The sequence below is a fragment of the Salmo salar genome, chromosome ssa25 (assembly GCF_905237065.1).
Source record: "Salmo salar chromosome ssa25, Ssal_v3.1, whole genome shotgun sequence".
Classification (NCBI taxonomy): Eukaryota; Metazoa; Chordata; class Actinopteri; order Salmoniformes; family Salmonidae; genus Salmo; species Salmo salar.
Window position 1 is genome coordinate 10,544,884 of NC_059466.1, and position 18,922 is coordinate 10,563,805.

At 42.9% G+C, this 18,922-nt stretch overlaps 1 protein-coding gene across 7 annotated transcripts in view; it reads left to right on the plus strand.

Annotated features, from left to right (window-relative positions):
* Positions 1–18,922, plus strand: part of LOC106586143 (glutaminase kidney isoform, mitochondrial-like) — a 61,679-nt gene that overhangs the window by 23,482 nt on the left and 19,275 nt on the right. For 3 of the 7 annotated variants that reach the window (XM_014173044.2, XM_014173045.2, XM_014173040.2), the window contains exons 4-9: positions 2,051–2,207; positions 2,633–2,712; positions 3,904–4,067; positions 7,569–7,627; positions 17,521–17,553; positions 17,690–17,748. In XM_014173044.2, coding sequence (XP_014028519.1) covers positions 2,051–2,207; positions 2,633–2,712; positions 3,904–4,067; positions 7,569–7,627; positions 17,521–17,553; positions 17,690–17,748 — 552 coding nt within the window. The remainder of the gene's footprint in view (positions 1–2,050; positions 2,208–2,632; positions 2,713–3,903; positions 4,068–7,568; positions 7,628–17,520; positions 17,554–17,689; positions 17,749–18,922) is intronic. The other 4 variants (XM_014173046.2, XM_014173042.2, XM_014173041.2 and 1 more) reach the window with 3 other exon arrangements.

The window sequence follows — 18,922 nt, forward strand, 5'->3', positions numbered from 1 at the left end:
TAGACTAGACAGGGCTCCAGGACCCAGGACCTCCTGGAGTAGCAGAGCCAAACCACAGAAAGTCTATGTACTGCAGTGTTTGGCCGAAGGCTCAAATGACTCATTTGATTGGCGTGCGGTGCTTGCAACATCAGGGTTGTATTCATTAGGGAACACTGTATCAAACCGTTTTGTAACGGAAAACATTTCTTTATTGGAGAAGTTCAGGTAGTCCCTCCATGTTTCTAACGTTTGTTGCCTAATGAATACGACCCAGGGTTGCATTCTGAACATTGCAGATGGTAATGTCTTGTGCAGAGCTCACGATTGCTCGGCTGGTGCCGTGTCATGTGTTTGCTGCCTGCTTTTCTGCACAGCGTCATCCATCACCACAAATGAAATGTCAAATATCTATGTGTGTGGCGATGGCCAGCTATTTTTAAGACACCGGGGCAAGGTGGAAACGAGTGATGACACTGCTATACAGTCGCACTGAAACTATTCCCTCTGTCCGGAGCCAAACTGGTCTCCATATCTACACGCCGTGCCCAGTTATGCCCATGCCAGTCTTCCTGTTTTCATCTGCATCTAGAAGAAGTGCTGCTTGGTTCCCTAAAGACAACCCTTCCGTTATTTACCACCACCCCCCAAAAATAGTTTGTCCCTAGAACATTTCTGTAACTGCAGCCTGCTCGCTGAGTCTCCAAGGCCTCTAGCTCCCTGAGGGACGTGTATGTAAATGATTGCAGCAGAGGGATGGCGATGGAACTATGGGATGTCTCTGTCTCCTGGACACACCTGGGTGTTATACCCTTCAATGTGTTAAATGCTAATATTGGCTAGAAACGCTCTCCTGTGGCCTGGCGGCACTTTAAAAACAGTATCCTACAAGAAACCATGCATTCAAACCTTTTTAGATACAGTATGGTTATCTATTTGTTCTTCAAGGATGGAAGAGCGAGGCAAGGTCCCAAGGATCTTTAGGAATAAGGCACTGCATCTCAGTGCTAGAGGCGTCACTACAGACACCCTGGTTCGAATCCAGACTGCATCACAACCGGCCGTGATTGGGAGTCCCATAGGGCGGCGCACGTCGTCCGGATTTGGCCGGTGTAGGCCGTCATTGTAAACAATAATTTGTTCTTAACTGAGTTAGATGAGGGTCAAATGAACTAAAAAATAAAATGATAAACATGCCCTAGTTGCCACCTCACTTTTTCTTTTTAGTAGGCCATATACCGTGGTCATTGAGATAAGCATCTTTTATGAACGTTCATGTAGCACTCACAAAGCTACAGTAAGTGAGTTTTGTTTATCTTAAGTTAACCAGGCACGTGACCATGGTGTTAACTGAGAGCATCTGGGAATACTTATATTAGGCCTATGTTGGGACTGCTGGAGTTTTTCCCCTCCTACTGGTGTGGTTGTTGCTTTACAGTCATGGAATGTATGCACTTACCCATAATGTTTTTGTGTGTGTGCATGCGACGCGTTCATGTGTTTTTGTTTGACTATCAATTAGTATTTCATCCTGTGGCCCCAGGCTATTGTTAGGTTCTAAATAAAGAGTACAAACTCACAAACTCACCCACTGGGTCACAGCTGCATAAGACAAATACGTATTTACACCATCACTGGTATTTAAATGTTCCTCCTATACTGAGTCTCCTCCTTACACATCTGAACAGCCAGTACATCTCTGTTGCTATACAGGACTTTAGTGAAGCATGTTCTTTCTCACATCCATCTGACCTGACCTCGGCCCAAATTCCTGACTTGTCCCAGACTGTGGTCCTTTTCCTTCCCATATATCCCTGATGTCTAACAATAACATGTTCTGACAGAATGTAAACATTCTACATTCCTCTCTCTCCCTCAGTGACATGAATGAGGATATTTTATATTTTCAAGTTTAGAAGTCAGAACTCATCATGATAAAAAAACAGTTTGTCAGTTTAGTGTCTATTTTGTTGCTCACCATGGCTATGTTAGCTCCACGCGAACTACCTGAGCTAAGAGGGACTCAAGTCATGCAATGTCCAAATAACCTCTACCACCCTCCTGCCTCCAGGTGTGTCCAGAGCAACATAGTCTTGCTCACCCAGGCCTTCCGCAAGAAGTTTGTCATCCCCGACTTCCAGTCCTTCTCTTCTCACATCGACGAGCTCTACGAGAGTGCCAAAAATCTGACCGAAGGCCAGGTTGGTAATCAGCCCATCCTGGGGGAGGTGGGTGGACGCCATCCTTCTCGTTGTTCCTGTAGTCTGCCTCTTTCACCTTTTTTTTCCTTTTGTCTTCCACCTCCTCTGTGGTATCGTCAATGATAGCTCTTGTGTGTAGCTGGAGTTTTCTTATGTATCCTTTTCTTCTGTGTTCGCTTACCTGTACACGCTTAGAAAAAAGGGTTCTTCGGATGTCCCCATAGGAGAACCCTTTTTGGTTCCATGCCTAACCCTTTTGTGGAAAGGGTTTTACATTAACTCAGTGTTCTTACCTGGAACCAAAAAGGGTTCTCCTATGGGAACAGCCAAAGAACCGTTTTTAGATTCTAGACGGCACCTTTTTTTCCCCCTAAGACTGTATGTATTTTTGTCAAGGGAGTTGGCAGTCTTACACGAAACAGGTGTTGGAAGTATTTTTCTCTCCACCGCAGGTTGCAGACTACATTCCCCAGCTTGCCAAATTTAGCCCAGACCTGTGGGCCGTGTCTCTGTGTACCGTGGATGGACAAAGGTTAGACTCGCGCCTCACCACACCATTATGTACTCATGAAGTTTTTATCATGTGATTGAGACAAGGTTATTATTATTATCTTTAAGACCAACAGTTGGTAAGTTGGTCAACAGTTGGCAACACTGAAAATGCACACGCTTCCGCTATTTAACATCTGCAAATTTACCCAGTGATAGGATATCTCAAGGCCATCTGAACTGGGATAAGGGCCAGCTAAACTTCCAGTAGAAGCCAAACATTACGATGTGGGGTCCGCAGTTTAGTTCTGGTGTACTCATTGATAATAGATATCGTAAAATAACAACCAATCTTAGGGGGTGTTTGTGTGTTTATATGTCTGTAAATGACACTATCTCTCCGCTTTATGATGTTTGCTGTAGGATAGAAAGTTGTAAAGATAACATTGGAATGAGGTGTTTTGTTATGTTTGGTTTTCATGATTTCTGATTTACAGCATGTTGAAACACCATGATGCACTAAATAGGGAGGGGCAGTTATCTGGATGCCCCTTAGCATCTCTCCTTTTCTTTCTCTGTCGTTCTTACTGTCTTTCTCCGTCTATCTATTCCCTCTCTCTTTCAACCTACCTCGTCCTCTCTGTTTCTCTATTTCTGTTCTTCATCTTTCTTTCCTTCTATCCTGTCTCTTTTTGTTCTGTCTGTATTCCATCCGCCACAGTCTTTCTCCTCCTACCTCTTTTTCACTCTCTTCCACCCCCTTCTGAGCTTCTCACTTTTCAGTGTCTCCCCTCCCCATCTCCTTTAATGACGCCCCATGAGGGACGATGTCTGGTCATAGTGACCTTCTGTAACAATATGTTAACTCGCTCACTACTCCCCCACATGATGCGCTCCAGATATTGCACACTGCTTTAGTATTCAGCCTCAGCAAGAACACCTCCCCAGTTGAATAGTTCCTGCATGCACACAGCGGTTCTTGGCAGAGTTGAGGCCAATATCTGCATTGAAATGATATTTTTATGAACAATTTCTAACTGTCCTCAAGCCGTTCTTGTGATATCAGTGTCATTATTACCTTAACAGAGCTTCTCTCACATCAGTTTATCATGTGACGTGATGACACGTAAAGTCAATTAAGGTGCACCTGGTTTGTGATGTGTAGGAAGCCTTAAAGAACAGTGAAGCAGGACTTGATTAACCTGTACTTAAGCCTGCTTTTGTTTCTCCTCAGACACACGGTAGGCGACACTAAGGTCCCCTTCTGCCTGCAGTCGTGTGTGAAGCCGCTGAAGTACGCCATCGCGGTGCACGACCACGGCACCGAGTACGTGCACCGCTTCATCGGGAAGGAGCCCAGCGGCCTGCGCTTCAACAAGCTCTTCCTGGACGAGGACGGTGAGCTGGGAGGGACACACACAGCTTTGTTTCTCAGAGCTGATCCTGCTGGGGCACAGAATTAGACTAGAATGACCAGAATGGGGAAAGCCCCTCAGATCACGCCAGGGACCAGTTTGAATCCAAATCACAATAATGTTGAATCCAAATCACACCGTTAAATTCTGTATCCCTGTCATCAAATGTTATTTCAAATCATTACAGGTCAGGTAAATAGGCAGGTACAGCATCACTGTGTTGCAGTGGACAGTTTTTTTCCCACCTGTGTCCAGACATCTAAAATAAATAAATAAATATATTTTTCTGAGCAGTATGACGTAGCTAGGTCATAGATCAACGTACGCCATAGCCACTTTGCCTTTGAACGCCCCTGTCCTCTCGCCATCCCCTTTGTTTGATTATTTCTCCTCTTAAGTGCTTTTGATGAATAGCCCACAAGTGATGTCTCTTTCCCCAGTCCCCTCTGTCTACACATCGATGCCTCGAGCGTCATCATCCATCCAACACGGTTATAGATGCCACTGCTTTCTAAGGTCTCTCCAGCTGATGACACATCCACCACGGAATACAAGGCTTAGTTGTAAATGTTGACATCGCCAATAAAAAGAGTGGGGAGAGGCCCTTACTTGCAACACACCAACCCCAACCGCCTTAGTCTATTTTCAATCCAACTTGGCCTTTTCGACAACTGTTGCTATGGCGACAGGGTGAAACTTGAATGATTCAGAGGCCATTCCCTCCCTCTGCTCAGTAGGGGTGGGCTGACGTATGATGAGGAGTCGGGGGGGGCTCAGTGTCCTCCTGCTTGCTTTTCCACCTATGATTCTACGTCTAGCTCCCTCTCAGAATACCAATAGAAAGATCAATGGTGACCCAGGAATAGAAGAAAGAGAACCTGTCAAGAGTCCCAAAGGTGTGTGTGTGTCCTAGCTGGCCATATGGAAACCTCAATGTTTTCCTACACACACATTATGTAGTCAAAGTATAGGTGACCTTCATTCCCTCAACACATTTGACTACCAAATGGAGGATACATTTCACTGTCCTCCTCACCCCAAGAAATGGGATATGCCTGTGCTGGTAAATCAGAGCAAACATTAAAAAACGCTACATTTTTATTGGATATGTTCAGGTATTACCTCCTCCATTTCAATACGTTTTCTCCCATTTAGTTCCTACTGACATTTTGACAACTCTGTTAAATTTGCACTCGTCATAAGAAAGATACAGTATGTAATGACGTACTCTACAGTGCCTTCAGAAAGGATTAACACCCCTTGACCTTTTCCACGTTTTGTGTTATAGCCTGAATTGTTTTTACAAATTATTTCAAAATGAAAAGCTGAAATGTCTTGAGTCAGTAAGTATTCAACCCCTTTGTTATGGATAAAAAATTATAAAAATGTGTAAATACCAGAATAAAAATGTGCTTAACAAGTCACATAATAAGTTGCATGGACTCACTCTGTGTCCAATAATAGTGTTTAAAATGATTTTTTTTACTACTTCATCTCTGTACCCCACACGCAATTATCTGTAAGGTCCCTCAGTGAAGCAGTGAATTTTAAACACGGATTCAACCACAAAGACTAGGGAGGTTTTCAAATGCTTCACAAAGAAGGGCACTTATTACATACATTGAATATCCCTTTGAGCATGGTGAGGTTATTAATTACACTTTGGATGCTGTATCAATACACCCAGTCATTACAAAGATACAGACGTCCTTCCTAACTCAGTTGCCGGAGAGGAAGGAAACCGCTTAGGGATTTCACCATGAGGCCAATGGTGACTTTAAAACGGTTACAGAGTTTAATGGCTGTGATAGGATACATGTGAAGATGGATCAACAACATTGTAGTTACTCCACAATACTAACCTAATTGTCAGATATTCCTAAAAATGCATCCTGTTTGCGACAAGGCTCTATAGTAAAACTGTTTTGTTTTTTTAAGTAGCAAAGCAATTAACCTTTTGTCCTGAATACAAAATGCTATGTTTGGGGCAATTCCAATACAACATTTTACTGAGTACCTCTCTCCATATTTTCAAGCATAGTGGTGGCTGCATCATGTTATGGGTGTGCTTGTAATCGTTAAGGACTGGGGAGTTTTTCAGTAGCAACATCTTAAAGGAAAACCTGGTTCAGTCTGCTTTCCAACAGACACTGAGATTAATTCACCTTTCATCAGGACAATAACCTGAAACACAAGGCTAAATATATACTGGAGTTGCTTACCAAGTAGACATTGAATGTTCCTGAGTGTCTGAGTTAGTTTTGACTTAAATCTAATTGAACATCTATTGCAAGACCTACAAATGGTTGTCTAGCAATGATCAACAATCAATTTTGACAGAGCTTGAAGAATTTTGAAAAGATTAATGTGAAAATATTGCACAATCCAGGTGTGGAAAGCTCTTTGAGACTTACCCAGAAAGATTCACTGCTGTAATCGCTGCCAAAGGTGCTTCTACAAAGTATTGACTCAGGAGGTGTTTCTTTATTTCATTCTCAATACATTTGCAAAATTTTAAACAACAAAAAATGTACTTTGTCATTATGGGGTATTGTGTGTAAATGGGTGGTAAAAATATAAATTGTATCCATTTTTAATTCAAGCAGTAACAACAAAATGTGGAATTATTCAAGGGGTATGAATACTATCTGAAGGCACTAACTGTCTCAGGGTTGCGTTCACAGTCACTGAAACCCCATAATCCTTAGCGCTGGTGCACATCTGCGGAGCAGTCTGGGCCCATATCCTCAAAGCTTCTCAGAGTAAGAGTGCTGATCTATGATCAGTTTAGCCTTTTAGATCATAATAAATGCGATTTTTATATGGACAGATCCTAGATCAGCACTTCTACTTTCAGACACTTTGTGGATACGGGCCCTGGTCTTTATCATCCCCTGTCTGCGTGGGCCATGTGGGCCTGGTGCAGGTGCCAGGATAGCTATGTCAATTTGGTGACCGTTATGTAAGGAGGTTAAGACTCACTGCAGCGAGAGAAGTAGCCTTGACATTTGGACATTGAGCAGGACCCAGATCATATTGTTTGTTTAGTGTTCATTTCACTTTGCCCCTAACCCTGACAAATCTCATTAGTATCTAAGTAGTCAGAGAGAAAGTGTTGGTCTGTCATGTTTGAATAACAAACCTGATTGATTCAAGTGCAGGCTTGCGTCTGTTCTCAGCGCTCTATGCCAAATGACATTTGCATATCCATTTCATTACAATACATTTAAAAAAGGTTTGCTAAATTATTTATGGATTTTCTAGTGTCGACAGTGGTCTGTGTTTGATATGGTTCTATGAATTTGTATATCATTTTACAATGAAAGCCACGTCACTCCGACATTCTTCGTAGCAAGCATTTATAACCGATACCTTAGTACATTTTTGAAAAGGCTCTGCAAGGAATCCTTCCCACTTTAGGTCTTTGAGACTTGTAATCAATATTTTAAGTTGGTGTATATTTTTTTCCATTTTTTTATTCCAGATAAGCCCCACAACCCCATGGTGAACGCCGGCGCTATTGTTTGCACCTCACTGATAAAGGTAAGAATCCACTTGTGTTTCTGTGTATTTTTACTGTATCTCATTCATAGTTCATACCAATGACCTCCGGCCCAGATAAGGTACATTTGCCTTGTTCACTCTGTCCCAGCGTCGATATTTGATTAGTGACGAGCGCCGCGATCTAACACTGGGGTCTTCAACCTTTTCTTGCCCAGGGGCCCCAGTCATGGCACACCGGCGACCCAGGGACCCCATCATGTGTTAGCAATTAGGTGAATGATAATGGCAGGGAGAAGTAATAAACATTATAAATGAATAGATTTGGTAGATTGTTTCTCTTTTTTACTGTAGGTATGTACAAAATTAGCTTAGTCTGTTATTGCTTGCGATATTGATAAACAGAGTCAGGGTCAGTGTGGTAGACAGATAATGTTTGGAATGCCTCAAGGGGGGTTAACCTAGTTTGTCATCATCATCGTATGTTTGTCTGAGAGAACACCTCTTGACTTAACAGAGAGGCATGAAGTTGACTGCTAGGTGATTGCCATGGCGATTAAGGCCTGTCGTAATCCTCCCTGAGAGGGATTTAGGGCAGGCACACTGGGACATGATTTTGCCGCCCCCGGTGTTAATAACCTGGATGGACAAACAGAAAGACACACACACACACACACACACATACAGACAGACAGAAAGGCAGACACACACACACAAACAGACAAAGCTATGTCAGCGTGATCATGGAGCGCTTTAGCTGAGCCCGCCAAGCAGGGTTTTCGTTAGTAAATTGCGGCACTGGACATTTGCCTGGCAGCATTTCAATTTATCAGACCCCATATGCATTGGGTGCGTAACTTGGTTAGGCCGTCTACCCACGGTGCTCAGAAGTACAGAAATCCCATTTAGATTAGGGTAATTAATCTTAACAGAACATGCAACTCGAGGATGCAACGACGTGCATCCTTCTTACCGAATTCCGATGCGCACTTTGAAGAGTAACTGTCCACATGTACTTTTCCTCAGCCAACAAGACGAGTAACGAATAGTCAAATCACTAGTCTGTCAATCTACTGTCCCCTATGGTAGAAAAGTTGACCTATTTTATTGGTCAGCTTGGCAAGAAAGAAATAGCCTATTCCAAACTGACTCTGGGACAGTTGTGGGACTATAGATCCCAAAGTAATACAACCAGTAGGCTCCATAAAACAACGTTAAAAAGCAATGAGGCTGATACAACAGATCAGAACATTTAGCTTAAAATGTTGATAAACTATTATCTTCACATTATAAGCGCAGCAATGCAGACAAGGCAGTAGGCTAGGCGCGGATGTTCATTCCATTATGCAATCAGTGGGAAACCACAGAGATGAAAATATCCATTAGAAATGTAGAAAGAGGGGAGATCTAAAGATGCAAAGACTAGCATGGGTTGCTAATATGACTAGGATTGTGCCTTTGGCTACTGGACAATTAAATAAAGTTGATTTGAAAACGAATAGAACATGAGACAAATAGGCTACTGCTTTCAATGGCATATGGAAGACTTCCAAATGCCACGGATATGGTCGGATACATAATATGTAGTAAAACGTTCAGGTTTCAAACAATTAAGTACATGTTTTCAAAATGCATACTGCCTCCAGCTCATTGCAAAGTCGTGTGACGCGTGAATGAAACCTGCCTTCTGTTACCTATGCACAGGCGAATAATTACTAGTTGAGAAATAATAATAGTCTAAAGGTGATTGCCTTGACTAATAATAGTCAACTCTAAAGGTGATTGCCTTGACTAATAATAGTCAACTCTAAAGGTGATTGCCTTGACTAATAATAGTCAACTCTAAAGGTGATTGCCTTTAGAGTTGTTACGCAATGATTGGGTTTATAAAAGCACCTTTCACTCCAGCAGCAAGGAAAGAGCTGTTTGAGGACCTAGAGCAGCAACTATCGTGCTGTCTGACAGATTTTTCACTCAAAGGCGCTGCATCTGTATGATATGCGCGTGTGATTAAATAAAATGCATAACGAATTTACTCACGCACCAATTTAATTCCATTAAATAAGCATGACTTGTCAAATATATTTCAAAAGCCGCTAAACTTATTCCATCTACTTATTTGGTTCACTCTCTTTTCTTCATGGAAACAATTTTTCCTCTTTAAACAGGCATTGATCCTGAGCTGGTCAATCGGAGAAGCTAGTGCTAGCTTTTGGTGTCCCTCTAAGAGGTTTGCTACACTATTACAAAAAAAGATACTAGGAACCTTAAATGATACTTCAGCTGTCCCCTTAGGATAACCCTTTTTGGTTCGAGGGAAGAGTCCTTTTGGGTTCCATGTAAAACCATTTCCACAGAGGGTTCTACATGAAACCCAAAATATAGGGTTCTCCTATGGGGACAGCTGAGGAACTCTTTTGGAACCCTTTTTTTCTAGTTGTGTAGTCATTAGCTTAACCCCAGTCTTCTGTGCCTCTCCACACCTGTCTAGACCTAATAAACTGTCTCTCTCATCTTCTCATTGTTGTCGTCTCTCGACTCCTGAGGACAGGAGGGTGTCACCTCATCTGTCTGCTCTTTGGAGAGGATGGACCAATAGGAACAGAGTAAATGCAAACATCACAGAAGTGATTGTCTGTTCTCGTTGCTTGTTGAGACTCGTTGAACATTAATGTGAGGCTTGTTTTGTTGTGGAATTGACCATTGTTCTAGGAGCTCCTCTGAGGATTAGGCTACTTTTTCTGGGACTATAGGACACGTATGTTGTTTGGTCTGATCTGTTTGTGCGGTCTCCCCATCTCCTATGGTCATTTGCGTGACATCGACTATAGGAGTTGGCAAGAAAGCACAAACAGATCTGGGAGCAGGCTTGTTGTTGACCCGCCACTCACTGTCAGAAAGAGTCCGGGTACCATTTGATTAGCTATTCATGTGTCTTATTGCTTGGGAGTAGAAGCTGTTAAGAAGCCTTTTGGACTTAGACTTCGCACTCCGGTGTCGTTTGCCGTGCGGTAGCAGAGAGAACAGTCTATGACTAGGGTGGCTTGAGTCTTTGGCAATTTTTAGGGCCTTCCTCTGACACCACCTGGTATAGAGGCCCCGGATGGCAGGAAGCTTGGCCACAGTGATGTACTGGGCCGTACGCACTACCCTCTGTAGTGCCTTGCAGAGGGAGGCTGAGCAGTTGCCGTACCAGGCGGTGATGCAACCAGTCAGGATGCACTCGATGGTGCAGCTGTATAACCTTTTGAGGATCTGAGGACCCATGGCAAATCTTTTCAGTCTCCTGAGTGGGAATAGGCGTTGTCGTGCCCTCTTCACGACTGTCTTGGTGTGTTTGGACCATGATCGCTTGCTGGTGATGTGGACACCAAGGAACTTGAAGCTCTCAACCTGCTCCACCACAGCCCCGTTGATGAGAATGGGGGGCGTGCTCGGTCCTCCTTTTACAATAGTCCACAATCAGCGCCTTTGTCTTGATCATGTTGAGGGAGAGGTTGTTATCCTGGCACCACACTGTCAGGTCTCTGACCTCCTCCCTATAGGCTGTCTCATTGTTGTCGGTGATCAGGTCTACCACTGTTGTCATCTGCAAACTTAATGATGGTGTTGGAGTTGTGCTTGGCCTTGCTGTCAAGAGTGAACAGGGAATACAGGAGGGGACTGAGCACGCACACCTGAGGGGCCCCCGTGTTTTGGATCAGCGTGGCGGATGTGTTACCTACCCCTACCACCTGGAGGCAGCCCGTCAGGAAGTCCAGGATCCAGTTGCAGAGGGAGGTGTTTAGTCCCAGGGTCCTTAGCTTAGTGATGAGCTTTGAGGGCACTATGGTGTTGAACGCTGAGGTGTAGTCAATGAATACCATTCTCACGTAGGTGTTCCTTTTGTCCAGGTGGGAAAGGGCAGTGTGGAGTGCAATAGAGATTGCATCGTCTGTGGATCTGTTGGGGCGGTATGCAAATTGGAGGTGGTCTAGGGTTTCTGGGATAATGGTGTTGATGTGAGCCATGACCAGCCTTTCAAAGTACTTCATGGCTACACACGTGAGTGCTATGGGTCGGTAGTCATTTAGGCAGGTTACCTTAGCATTCTTGGGCACAGGGACTGTGGTGTACTGCTTGAAACATGTTGGTTTTAAAGACTCAGTCAGTGACAGGTTGAAAATGTCAGTGATGACGCTTGTCAGCGCATGCTTGGAGTACACGTCCTGGTAATCCGTCTGGCCCTGCGGCCTTGTGAATGATGACCTGTTTAAAGGTCTTATTTACATCGGCTGCTGAGAGCGTGATCACACAGTCGTCCGGAACAGCTATGCTCTCATGCATGCTTCAGTGTTGCTTGCCTCGAAGCGAGCTTCAAAGTCATTTAGCTCGTCTAGTACGCTTGTGTCACTGGGAAGCTCGCAGCTGTGCTTCCCTTTTGTAGTTCGTAATATTTTGAAAGCCCTGCCACATCCGACGAGCGTCGGAGCCGGTGTAGTACGATTTGATCTTAGTCCTGTATTGATGCTTTGTCTGTTTGATGGTTTGTCGGAGGGCATAGCGGGATTTCTTATAAGCTTCCGGGTTAGAGTCCCGTTCCTTGAAAGCGGCAGCTCTACCCTTTACCTCAGTGCAAATGTTCCCTGTAATTCATGGCTTCTGGTTGGGGTATGTATGTACGGTCACTGTGGGGACGACGTCATCGATGCACTTATTTATGAAGCCAGTGACTGATGTGGTGTACTCCTCAATGCCATCGGATGAATCCCGGGAACATATTCCAGTCTGGGCTAGCAAAACAGTCCTGTAGCTTAGCATCTGCGTCATCTGATCACTTCTATATTGAGCGGGTCACTGTTACTTCCTGCTTTCGGAATCAGGAGGATAGAGATATGGTCAGATTTGCCAAATGGAGGGCGAGTGAGAGCTTTGTACGCGTCTCTGTGTGTGGAGTGAAGGTGGTCTAGAGTTTTTGATTTGATTTTTGATTTTTTTTCTTCTCTCTGGTTGCACATGTAACATGCTGGTAGAAAATGGGTCAACCGGATTTAACCTGTTGGGTCTAGGGGGCAGCATTTGCACGTCTGGATAAAAAAAATGTACCCGATTTAATCTGGTTACTAATCCTACCCAGTAACTAGAATATGCATATACTTATTATATATGGATAGAAAACACTCTAAAGTTTCCAAAACTGTTTGAATGGTGTCTGTGAGTATAACAGAACTCATTTGGCAGGCAAAACCCTGAGACATTTTCTGACAGGAAGTGGATACCTGATGTGTTGTATTGACTTTAAAGCTATCCCATTGAAAGACACAGGGGTTTAGGAATATTTTGGCACTTCCTATTGCTTCCACTAGATGTCACCAGCCTTTACAAAGTGTTTTGAGTCTTCTGGAGGGAGATCTGACCGAACAAGAGCCATGGAACGGTGATGTCCCATTAGACACCTGGCGCGCTACTTCATGTTGGGTACCCTCGTTCCAATACGTTATAAAAGGCTATGCATTCGTCCACCTTGAATATTATTCATGTTCTGGTTAAAAAAGGCCCTAATGATTTATGCTATACAACGTTTGACATGTTTGAACGAACGGAAATATATTTTTTCCCTCGTTCATGACGAGAAGTCCGGCTGGCTTACATCATGTGCTAACGAGACGGAGATTTTTGGACATAAATGATGAGCTTTTTTGAACAAAACTACATTCGTTATGGACCTGTGATACCTGGAAGTGACATCTGATGAAGAGAATCAAAGGTAATGGATTATTTACATAGTATTTTCGATTTTAGATCTCCCCAACATGACGTCTAGTCTGTATCGCAACGCGTATTTTTCTGGGCACAGTGCTCAGATTATTGCAAAGTGTGATTTCCCAGTAAGGTTATTTTTAAATCTGGCAAGTTGATTGCGTTCAAAAGATGTAAATCTATAATTCTTTAAATGACAATATAATATTTTAACAATGTTTTCTAATTTTAATTATTTAATTTCTGACGCTGACTTGACTGCCGGTTATTGGAGGGAAACGATTTCCTCAACATCAATGCCATAGTAAAACGCTGTTTTTGTATATAAATATGAACTTGATAGAACTAAAAATGCATGCATTGTCTAACATAATGTCCTAGGAGTGTCATCTGATGGAGATTGTAAAAGGTTAGTGTATCATTTTAGCTGGTTTTATGGTTTTGGTGACCCTGTCTTTGACTTGACAAAACATTACACACAACTCTTGTAAATGTACTGTCCTAACATACTCTAAATTTATGCTTTCGCCGTAAAACCTTTTTGAAATCGTAAAACGTGGTTAGATTAAGGAGATGTTTATCTTTCAAATGGTGTAACATAGTTGTATTTTTGAAAAATTTGAATTTTGACATTTATTTGGATTCAAATTTGCCGCTCTTGAAATGCACCTGCTGTTGATGGAGTGCACCACAGGTGGCACGCTAGCGTCCCACCTAGCCCCAAGAGGTTAAGTTTCCCTGCATTAAAGTCCCCTGCCATTAGGAGCGCCACCTCTGGATGAGCATTTTCTTGTTTGCTTATGGCCTTATACAGCTTGTTGAGTGCGGTCTTAGTGCCAGCATCGGTTTGTGGTGACAAATATAGATAAACTGTCTTGGTAAATAGTGTGGTCTACAGCTTCTCATGAGATACTCTACCTCAGGCGAGAAAAACCTTGAGACTTCCTTAATATTAGATTTCTAGCTGTTATTTACAAATAGACACAGACAGCCACACCTTGTCTTACCGGAGGCAGCTGTGCTATCTTGCCGATGCACCGAATACCCAGCCAGCTGTATGTTATCCATGTCGTCGTTCAGCCACGACTCAGTGAAACATAAGATATTACAGTTTTTAATGTCCTGTTGGTAGGATGGTCTTGATTGGAGCTCATCCATTTTATTATCCAATGATTGCACGTTGGCTAATAGGACTGATAGTAGAGGCAGATTACCCACTCGCCTTCGGAACTTTACAAGGCACCCTGACCTACGTCCCCGATATCGCTGTCTCTTCTTCATGCGAATGACGGGGATTTGGGCCTTGTCGGGTGCCTGAAGTAAATCCTTTGCGTCTGATTCGTTAAAGAAAAAATGTTCGTCCAGTACGAGCAGAGTAATCGCTGTCCTGATACCCAGAAGCTCTTTTCGGTCATAAGAGACGGTGGCAGAAATATTATGTGCACAATTGGTCAAGCCTCCGGCGCCATTTCGTGAAACAACTCATCCATTATACTGACCCCCCCCCCCCCTTTCGTTGAAATATTATGCACCAAATGATAAACAGATGGAGATGTCCATTACTTTTCCAAGTGCTCGTGTATGTCCTACCAGACTTCGTGGTGTGTGACTGATGGACACGAATCGGCTATGGAAATCGAGACCCGCATGTTGGCCTACCAAGCAGCTAAGTGTATACAGAGTATGCACACACCCCCCCACGGAGAGGCTACGCCTTCACATACCTGTACATGGAAACAGGAGCACACACCACATACTATACACACACACACACACACACACACACTGAAAGGTACATGTTTTTATTGGGTTAAGCCACGCATGGAGTTGATTTGAAAGGTGTTGTTACTCTGTCTGGGTGTCCATTTTATTCCCATGTGAGTTTTTTCCACAACATTACACAGGCACTGCGAGTATAACAGCTACTCCTGAGCAAGCTGCATTCTCCTCCATTCATTGACAAGGTCATATGTGGGTGGGTTCTTTCTGTTCATACATTTTGCCTGTGAAACATCGAAAAATCCAGTGGTTTTGTCTTTACTTGTCGTCTATGTGTCACTTAATAGATAACTATGTCTGTGTCCCTCTCAATGCCCTGTCTCTCTCAGTATGTACCCGCATGTGCATCATATAGCATAGTGTAGAGCTGATTACACCACTCACAGGAAATATGTTGGGCTTACACACCCCACTGTGTGTCCATGACAACGCCACCGGGGCCACACCCCGACTATGTAACCATGGTTTTGATGGCTTCGTGTGTCTTTTTTTTGTGTATGTTGTTGCATATTTTGCAGACTTAGGAACGGTGGGATATTATGACCACCACTGCCATGTCGTTGGTAAATGACGTTGGTCATTTTTCTTCCTTTTCTCCCTCCCATTGAACAAGCCCGGATAGAAAAGATGCATCGATAGCCCCATTTAGCATCTCTTTCAACATACCACTGTAATTTTTTGTTTTACTTGGTTATGTGTACCGATACATATGTTAGAATGCTGTCTGGAAGCAAAGTATTTTTCTCTGAATATATGAAGCAGGCTGAAGTCAATAGACATGCATGCCTTTTTTGTTTTGACAATGTCTAGCAAAGCCAGTAATAGTAAAGAAATAAGAGCATACTAGATCAAGTGACAAGGAAGATCGTTTAATTTTTTTCCTCCCTTGCGCCTTCCTTTGCTCCCTCTCTACCTCCCGCTCTTCTGTTTAGTCTCCCAGGCTATCAACAGAGCTGTTCACAGGACACGTGTTAGCCTATAATACACACACACACACACACACACACACACACACACACACACTGCACGGCACTAAAATAAGTGTTAAATAGGGCTGTGACGGACATGGAATTTTGGATGAAAATAATTGGACAGCCAAATGACTGCAGTCTCTGTAATAACCGTTCAAATAGGAAGTGTGATTTGTTGATTCAACTGACATTACAAAATATCCATTGCATGAGCCACATTTAAAGCTGCAATATGTAACCTTTTAGGCGACCCTACCAAATTCATAAAGAAGTGGTAGATCTGTGCTACTGTGAGTTATTTCTATGCTTCCCGTTCTTTAGTTTTTGTTTTTGCGTCTTTTACTATACACTATATTTGCTTGTTTTGTCACATAAACTGAAATTAGGAGAACTATTAGAATTGTAGCAATCAGGAAATGGCGGAGCGACTTTTGCATAGTGCATCTTTAACATAAATTCAATGAACATTCTACATTACCATGGAAATTATTGCGTCACAATACCAGGCAGCTATTACGAGTGTACCCATGAGTTTACCAGGCAAATAGGTTATCAATAAAACGTCACAATATGGTGCCGAGTGTACAACTTGGCTGCTAGGGTGAAAGGAGACCCCAGGATCCGCTAAAACCATTGACAGGTAGCTACGTGCCACTTTCAAAGGATTATTAAATAAATGTTAACTATTTTGGTTTTAATATCATCACCTGTTGAAGAGCATTGTCAGAACTACCCATTTCCGATTATTCCATGCAGAACAATTGCGCACATTTATCTCTTTCATCAGAGTTATGCAAGTATGACCTATTGCCAGGGTTAGATGTTCCAAGAACATTTATTCATCGTTTGCTACAACACCTTTCTTGCTTCAGCAAGGGGCAAAAAAGTTGTTATGGCAGAAACGGACTCAACCGCACAAATGCGCCCCCCAAAACATTTTTTTTAAAGAACGTGTATATTCTGATAACTATAACTGATATATTCTATTTTTTAATGGTTATGATGGTTATAATTCATCCATAACCATTGGTTATATGGTAACCATGACCGTCGGTTACACGGTTATATGTAATTGTGCCAGACCTAGTGTTACATTTATATACAAAAATACAAAATGTGACTATGACGGATCATCTTCATTAATTTGATTCCAACCAAAGCCCACTCATTAACTGTCTATTGACTCTATAAATTCATTATACTTCTCTCTTTAACTATTTAACACCCGTCAGATTCTCTTCATCCATGTTGAATTGTGTATGTTTGTCTAGGTTTCACCGAAGCTCAGTTAACTTTGCATTTATAATGCATCAAACTGATCATTCGTTTTTGTGTATGACAGCATTATTATTTAAGCCAAGGCTTATGTATTTACTTTCATTCTGCTGTAAATATTTTCTCTTTGTCCAACAAACTTGACTTAATACCTTTTCTATTACTTTTCAGCAGGGAGCGAGCAATGCTGAGAAGTTTGACTATGTAAGTAAACTCAAGTTTAATACAACTTTTTGTGCATTGTGGCAGCTGTTTGGAGTTGTATGGGGTATTTTGTGGTTGTTTTAGGTAATGTATGTTAGAAAAAAAGTTTTAACTGATTTCGTTGTTTCATTTCCAGGTCATGAACTTCCTGAATAAGATGGCAGGAAATGAGTATGTAGGCTTCAGCAACGCCACGTAAGTAGAGAGTGGCACCCTATTCCCTACAGTGCATTCAGACCTTGACTTTTTCCACATTTTGTTACGTTACAGCCTTATTCTAAAATGTATTAAAACATTCTTTCCCCCTCATCAATCTACACACAATACCCCATAATGACAAAGCAAAAACTGATTGTTAGAAATGTTTGCACATTTATTACAAATAAAATGTATTACTGAAATATCTAATTTACATAAGTATTCAGACCCTTTACTCAGTACTTTGTTGAAGCACTTTTGGCAGCGATTACAGCCTTGAATCTTCTTGGGTATGAAGCTGCAAGCTTGGCACACCTGTATTTGGTGAGTTTCTCCCATTCTTCTCTACAGATCCTCTCAAGGTCTGTCAGGTTGGATGGGGAGTGTCGCTGCACAGCAATTTTCAGGTCTCTCAAGAGAAGTTTGATCATGTCCAAGTCCGGGCTCTGGCTAGGCCACTCAAGGGCATTCAGAGACTTGTCCCGAAGCTACTCCTGCATTTTGTTGGCTATGTGCTTAGGGTCGTTGTCCTGTTGGTAGGTGAACCTTCGCCCCAGTATGAGGTCCTAAGCACTCTGGAGCAGGTTCTCATCAAGGATCTCTCTGGACTTTTCTCCGTTCATCTTTCCCTCAATCCTAACTAGTCTCCCAGTCCCTGCCTCTGAAAAACATTCCCACAGCATGATGCTGCCACCACCATGCTTTACCGTAGAGATGGTGCCAGGTTTCCTTCAGATGTGACGCTTTGCATTCAGATCAAAAATGTCAATCTTGGTTTCATCATACCAGAGATTCTTGTTTCTCATGGCCTGCGAGTCCTTTAAGTGCCTTTGGGCAAACTCCGAGCTGCCTGTCATGCGCCTTTTACTGAGAAGTGGTTTCCGTCTGGCCACTCTACCATTAAAGGCCTAATTGGTGGAATGCTGCAGAGATGGTTGTCCTTCTGGAAGGTTCTCCTGTCTCCACAGATGAACTCTGGAGCACTGTCAGACTGACCATTGGGTTCTTGGTCACCTCTCTGACCAAGGCCCTTCTCCGCCGATTGCTCACTTTGGCCGGGCAGCCAGCTCTAGGAAAAGTTGTGGTGGTTCCAAACTTCTTCCATTTAAGAATGATGGAGGCCACTGTGTTCTTGGGGACCTTCAATGCTGCAAAACATTTCTCGTACCCT